At 44.9% G+C, this 7,400-nt stretch overlaps 1 protein-coding gene across 1 annotated transcript; it reads right to left on the minus strand.

Moving 5' to 3' along the window:
- Window positions 1-317: 317 nt before the first annotated feature.
- emp1b (epithelial membrane protein 1b) lies at window positions 318-7,186 on the minus strand. Its single transcript, XM_071902032.2, has 5 exons — window positions 7,041-7,186; window positions 4,863-4,950; window positions 3,491-3,599; window positions 2,418-2,558; window positions 318-2,121 (listed from the first exon to the last, which is right to left on the minus strand). Exons 2-5 carry the CDS (start codon window positions 4,938-4,940, stop codon window positions 1,961-1,963), a joined length of 489 nt encoding a protein of 162 aa, XP_071758133.1. The 5' UTR covers window positions 4,941-4,950; window positions 7,041-7,186; the 3' UTR covers window positions 318-1,960.
- Between the last annotated feature and the right edge of the window lie 214 nt (window positions 7,187-7,400).

A 7,400-nucleotide genomic window follows, 5' to 3' on the forward strand; every position in this document is an offset into this window, starting at 1 on the left:
TTAATTCAGTTTATTTCAATAAATGCACAGTATGTCTGTCTCCAACAATTGTCATGTGGCTTTCGAACACCACTGATGTCAATAAAGACTTTTGATAATAGTTGTGTTTGATCTTTTCAGTATCTGGACCTGGCTTGATTGATGCATTTGGCTGCGGTCATGAGAAAAATACCGCTCTACTACTGAGAGATTTGTACCATTGTACAGAATCTAATTTTCAGCATGGTGTCTCATCCTCTAACAACCCATTCTGTTTCTCTAAACCTGTCCTCCTACTTCTAATCGTGACAAATGGAGATGAACACAAAACAACTGAATAATTGGATGTAAATCAAGTTTTAATATAGTACAAATCATAATCATTGTCATTCATAATGAGAAATAATGGTAACAAAAATAAAACAGCATTAGACATACAGAGCATTATGGGAAACAAAACATATTTACACATTATGTCTCGCGCTTGGAGATTCGAGGCTCTTTCTGTCTCTGCTGGGTGTTGATCTGAGGAAGACAGATGGTTCTATCTGAAAGGAGTGTGAAGGTGTGATGTGTAATGGATCTGGATTTACAGACCGGCAAGATGTTTGATTTATTTTGCATTGTGCCAGTGACAAAATGTGACTTTCATACATAGCTGGGTGTGATTCAAAAGGAGCAGTGGTCAGCTCTGAAATAATATTCTGTTCGCTGCATATAGCTAGGTAGTCATTATTTTTATTCTCACGACTCTGGAGTTCATTACTCTGGTAATTGAGGGTTCAATTGAGTGTAAACTGAACGATTTCAATGTTGGGTGTGATGACTAATCCATGAATTTAACTCTAACTCAAACTCAAACTCCCTCGTATGCCCTCCTGGAAACCTAAAGGCTTTAGAAGTTCCACTAAACAAATAAAAGTTCTCTTAAATTAAACAAACAAGCTTCCACTTTATATCGATTGTCACTACAACAATGTAGCATAATAGTGTCTGGGCAGGTTGAGAGCCATTACAGTGTTAAGTATGTAGTATAATTTGGAATTGTACTTCTAAAGTAAAACCTGTTTGATGTCTCACCTAAAGCCAATTCATTAGAAAACAAACTCAATCGCATTATATTATTGATTTCACACTTTATATCATTGCATAATCTTCTTAGATTACACACTGATCTACAAGATGTGAGATACAAATGACTGTTTTGTTTTTTTTTATTTCAAACAGGCACGACTTTACAAAGTACAATCACAATGTATATAGACTCTGTTTAATTAGTGACACATTACATGAAGTAAGACCGGAGCGGATATATGAAAGAACGTTCATGGGCTAACAATAAAATAATGAAAATAATGAATACAAAAGCAATAAACTCTCCCCTTTTATCCAACACTCATTTCCAAACCTAAATGTACATGACAAAAAAACAACAACAAACAAATCCAAAACAAAACAAAAAAAAAAGACCACAGCCTTTAACGTTGAACCTGCTTTTTGGTTTAAGCAAGTGACAATGATAGATCTTAATTTATCGGAGCACCTTTGTAAGCACTAAGGTCATCAACAAAAATACCCTCAATACTTAGATGCCTTCAAGAAATCCAGCCCAAACTCTGGGTTGAAAAATCGCACACACTCAAATACATCTGTGATTGATTGAGCTTGCCTGTTACTACAGAAATAAGTGTGAAACCCTGACTATCTGGCAGCAGGCTCAACCAAACACCCCGAGTATTTGAGAGAATCCTCGCTTACATTTAAACCCAGGGCTGCTGTATCTACGGCTGAATTTACACCAGCAGCTCAAATCTGATTTCTCTTCAACTATGTCACAGGTCCTTTCATTGCTATCCAAAACACATATAAAAAAACTAGCCAATCAGAACGCGCCACGTTCACTAGGTAAATAAAACCAGATTTTCGCTGAGAGAGTAGATCCAGCCGAGCACTTGGGGGGGCTAGCATGTTAGTTGCCTTCTCATGCGGTTTTCTTGCGTAGGACGAAGTAAATGATGGAGGAGATGAACGTGAGCGCGAAGGAGATCCACGCCAGGATGAAGCAGTGGCCGTACCAGCCGTCGCTCTCGTTGAGGTGGAAGCGGTCTGTGTAGATGGAGGCTGCGATCATGATGCACAGGCCTGCGGTGAGGGAGGGATGAGGGTGTGAGTTGAGTCATTACAGAGAAGGAGAGATAGAGGTATAGTGGCAGATAGAGCGACAGACACAGAAATAGGGCAGAAGAGAGATGGAGAGGAAGAAATAGGAGAGACAAAGAGAGATATTGATGGGGATACATGTCACACACACAGAGCGGGGAAGAGAGGCAAGGAAGCGGAGAGACAGACAGAAAGTTCGAGAAAGAAAGTCTACCATGAGAAGGAGAAAGGGATGGCAATGCAGGTGGTGTAGAGAAAGAAGCATGGATACTACTCACAGGCGAGGAGCTGGAAGATGCCAGAGAGGGTGAACCTCTGCCCTTTGCTCAGGGTGAAGAGCTGGGCCACGAACACGAAGATGCCCAGGATGGAGAATATACAAGCGAGCACCGAGCTGGCCTGCACCGCCTGGAGGTACTCTGCAGGTGGAGCCAGAGAGAGAGAGAGAGAGAGAGAGAGAGAGAGAGGGAATAGGGGTGGGGTAGGGGGGGGGGGGGAGGTGAGGGTTACTGAATATGTGCTAAACACCACACTGACACACCCAGAGAACAGTGCAGTGACACAGTGTGCCTCTCAAGAATCCGGTCAGACAAACGCAATGGATGAATGGCAGGAATGTGACTGGCGCTCAGACATGCCAAGCCTTCTAGGATTTTAAAACATGCGACAGTATGGTTTTGGGCTGCAGCGATCGGTCAACAACGGTCATTTTTATCACTTTCTACCTCCATTTTTGCAATTTTTGCCATTGTTTTGGTCCCCGGTTGAATTATATGCATGCTCTCGGGGAGGGACGCAAAAATGACCGGCGTAAAATGATTCAAGAGTGCCGCTGTGACATCAAATGCCACTAATATGTTCATGTATAGGGCTTTATTTTCATATCACCTGAGGATTTGTACTACATGATCTACAGCCCCACACCTAAACTCCTAACATTCCCCCAGATCTAAGCACTCCTTCTCCTCTGCAGACTCTCAGATGCTCCTTTTGTTCCATGGTGCTGATTGAGAAATACAGAGCTCACTAGAAAGCGCATGAATGAATCAAGCCAGTGATGGACAGACTCACGCAGGCTGGTTTGACGCCAGGCTGACAGTGACTGACAGCTGTTTCAGAGAGAAACTCTACAAAAAGTCCCACTGTGTGGCAGAAAATCGACACTGAAGGAGCGCTTTGTTTTCGCTGGATGAACGTTGGGATGAGCTGATGTTTTTTGGATAGAAATTCAAAACCATTTTTAATGAACCACACTTTTTAATGAAAAGTAAATATGAGTTTGAGGTCGTTAGTAGCATGGCAACAGGTTTGCCTCACTCGGCGTCTCTGCGGTGTGGTGTGTGCAACTCACCCTGGGGGTAGGGGTGTGCTGAGGGGAGGTCGGTGTAGTTCCACACTCCCTCTGTTAGTATCCACCGGGCCCAGACATCAGTGGACATGTTGTCGGTCAGCCACCAGGCCTGAGGGGAAAGGACACACACACTTATTATTAAAGCTTTTACACCGGCAAAATAGGTCTGTCATATATTCATTTAATTCCTGTTTCACACTGTTCCATTGCTTTTTTTTAATTCATTTTTAAAAGGTGCTATATCAATAAAGTTATTATCATTATTATTCACATTAGTAGTAGTAGTAGTAGTAGTAGCATTAGTAGTAGTAGCAGTATTAGTATTAGTATTTATCTCCATTCATAAAAACTTGATGCTCAATAAGTTCACTTTTACGATCACACAATGAAGGAACCACCAAGGGTTTGTGGTTTCTCAAACACATATTACAGGAAAGATGCTTTGTTCAACTTTATTTACAAGTTAATTCAAACCATTCAAACCAGCAACTTTATTCAAATCTGCTCACATACAGCAGTTCTGGGAAAGGATCTTTTATGCAGAGTTAGGGTCAGGGGGAGGGAATTGCATAAATATGACGAACCCTGTTACACAGGTAAAAGAAGATGAATTAATCAGTGCTAGGGCCAAAATGCGGAGAATTCAAATGAAGGGTGAGGGGAGGGGGTCGTAAAACTAGTTTCCGGAGCTTTCGGAGAGAACGAAGAGAAAGAAGAGAGTGTGTGTTTATGGGTGTCCTCGCGGCCCTGTGTTGTGACACGCATCTGGATGAGCTCCAGGCGGAGGGACGACAGTCAACGGCTGGAATGCACATCCGCGAATCACTGCGGCATTCCGACGGTCTCACTCAGCTATGCGGCGCTCACATGCAGGAATCTGACATATGTACGTGTGCATGTATGTGCAGGCACGCCGTCTGACACCTCGCCTGCAATCCGCACAGACACACGAGTGACACGACCCTGTGGCCGAGTCGCCTGTCACCCAGCGATGTCAAATATGTGGCCCTGGAAAGAAAAGTGGGACCATTGACAGAGGAGGACCGAGGGCCTCCGCTGATGAAAGGGAGACGAGCAGTCAATCACTCGTCTGTCTTGACTCTTTTCCTCTTCGCTCCCCTCCTATCTGCATGCTACAGATGCGGCCTCACACACACACACACACATAACTCTTCGGTGTTGTGCTGTTGTAACACTCAAAGTGGGGAGGAAGTGGGAGATAATGCGGGGGCAATTAGGCCCTGAGGGCTTCCATGTAAAGGGGGCTCCAAGTGCATGTGTGTACGCCTGCTGTATGTGTGTGTGTGGGGAGGGGGGGCAGAAGACTCTAAAGCAATTAAAGGGCAGTACATTCAAGCAGAGTCTTACTTACATTGTCAATGGTTGCCACCAGGAGGAGGATGATGCCTACGATGTGAAGGCCAAAGATGGCAGCTAGGAGAACCAGCATGATGACTGTTCTGCAGAGAGAGAGAGAGAGAGAGATGTACAAAGAGAAAATTGAAAACTTGTTAAACCATTTTCCACCCTTTATTATGCAGGGTGAACATAACCAGAGGGCAAAAAACAGACGCGCACACACACAGACGCACACAAACACACACACCGAACTGTCAGAGCCACAGCTAATGTGAGTGGAGCGAATCAAATGAAATGTGGCCGACAACAAAGGCTCCAGTCAAGTTTTTTGCGAGCTGGTGTCAGAAAGGCCGACGTTAATGACAGCACCAGGACAGACACACACACACACACACACACACACATCGGCATGGACATGCACACACTCTCTCTCGCTCACACGCGCACATACATCTGCATAAACACACGATCACTCATATGGAGCAACGGGGCCAGACTCTGGCACCCACTCAGGGCGTGGCTTCACAACTTCTAATTACTCTGAGTTACAGCTATAAACTACAGCTAACACACTCCCAGTCAAATGGAATGCAAGACAATGTACACAGCGAGGATCTGGAGGGGGACGAACGTCTGTGTGTGTGTGTGTGTGTGTGTTTGCGGAGACAGCGATCAGCAGAGGTGGATACGTCTATCCTGGGGAAAACAGACAGGTAGAGAGAGGGAAAGAGCATGAAAGAGGGAAGTTGTTGGCGGGCAGATGAGTTGGGGCTTGTCTTGAGCTCCCATGAAACCCGCCACTCCTTAAAATAACTGTAGAGAATACCTGCTATTCCCTCACCTAGCCGGCCCACACCCGATTCCCCCTGCTTTCGAATAAACGCGCGCACACACACACACACACAGAGAAAAAAACTCATCAACACCTATTTAACCGCCATTTAAAAGACAGCAAATACAGTAAAATACCAGCAAAAAAAACCTCTTTCCACTGTTCTTTAGGTTTGGCATTGTTTTGGTGTGATGAGCCTTTAACTGAATGAATTACATTCATTCTTCTTCAGTGACCCCTTACTCCTCTACAGGTGGTTCTGCCTGGAGATATCACTTCATATTTTCTCAGTATTTTTCTTATTTGTATGTAAATCATTGGGGTTTTCTTCATGTGTAGCTGTGTCTAGTAGAGAGGGTTTAACCGGGCGTGAAACAGAGGAGGAAGCACATCTGGAATGTGCTGGTTCTCTCTCCGGTAAAGGAGTGGTCAGGGGCTGGGTCCATTCACACACGCATGCTCGCTCGCTCGCTCTCTCTCTCTCTCTCTTTTACGCACACACACATACTGTACACACACACGGAGCGCCTGGGGCACGCCGAGACATATGTGAGCACGCCTGATACATCCCCAGGTGTTTCCCACCTTACATCTGCTCCAAACAGTCCTAATGAGGAACAAGTACTCAGCTGTGGAGTTTGCAAATATTTGTCCTGTCTAATTTCTGCTCAAAGCGCTGACAGCACAAATAAAGATCTAGAAGTTCAGCCACACAGCCGAACTTTAACTCCGGGGATTGGACAAACACTGTGAGTGAAGGTAAATTCTCCGCAGTTGGACACTTTAATTGAAACCATAATTGCGGAAGACTTTGATCAAAGCGTGATCTCCTCCAAACTCATGCCTTTCCCCCCAGAAAACAAGGCGTGTCGGCCGCTCGCTCCAGGCCCTCAGATCTGGCCCGGATGTGGCATAATTCCATTACACAAAATAGAATACATATGGTTGAGGCTGCGTTGGGGAATTTTTTACCAATTCAAGCAGGCCAGTCCTGCGCCTTTTCAGAATGTCAAATCTAAAATGGTCACTTCAACACCCCAACCGCTGAAGGACCTGAGCACATTCTGCACAGCAGCCTCACCTGGCGAGCCATGAATTCCTCATAGTAGGAAGCTCATTAGAGAATAAAGTTGCCTGTGAAGGTGAACAGGTATTTGGGAGGCGCACACACACACACACACACACACAAGCCTGCCTGTGCCTTCTTTCCCATTAACATCAACTTATCCTAAAGAATTTAAATAAAAACTGCAGCTCTGCTCTTCTTTTGCTTACCCATTCAAATACCACACAACAATCTGCTCAAGCACTTGAAGAGAAGTTGGAAATGTTGAGGAAGAAGAAGAAGCTTTGACTTACTATTTGACGGCTGTCTGTCTCTGGAAGCCTAATTCCTGCTGCTCTCAAGGTTACAAATTTGAGACTCTGTCTAAATGCACAAACACTCGCAACTACCCGTCCGCCCACTTTTACCCTGCCCTCTTTCTGAGTCCACACCCCAGACAAGCCTCTTGCTTGCTCTATCACATAATCTACTCCTTGCTCTCTCTCCCTGTCCCACCCTCCCTCTCTCTCTCTCTCTGTCTCCATCACACACACACAAAGCCTCCCACTCCAAAACAGCCCACTGTTTCGACAACTTAGTGGGCAGCCGATAGATTTTCCCTTGTGCTTGGTGTGTCATGTCTTTGTCACTCAGCTGATGTTGGCGATTTTCTC

This window comes from Centroberyx gerrardi, chromosome 7 (assembly GCF_048128805.1).
Source record: "Centroberyx gerrardi isolate f3 chromosome 7, fCenGer3.hap1.cur.20231027, whole genome shotgun sequence".
Classification (NCBI taxonomy): Eukaryota; Metazoa; Chordata; class Actinopteri; order Beryciformes; family Berycidae; genus Centroberyx; species Centroberyx gerrardi.

Excerpts from the sequence above, each read along its gene's own strand:
- emp1b (XM_071902032.2), bottom strand. The coding sequence starts at position 4,940 with ATGCTGGTTCTCCTAGCTGCCATCTTTGGCCTTCACATCGTAGGCATC. Across the intron at positions 3,600-4,862 it reads TGGTGGCAACCATTGACAAT|GCCTGGTGGCTGACCGACAA; the intron begins GTAAGTAAGACT and ends CTTTCCCCTCAG. Across the intron at positions 2,122-2,417 it reads CATCTTCCAGCTCCTCGCCT|GCCTGTGCATCATGATCGCA; the intron begins GTGAGTAGTATC and ends CCCTCACCGCAG.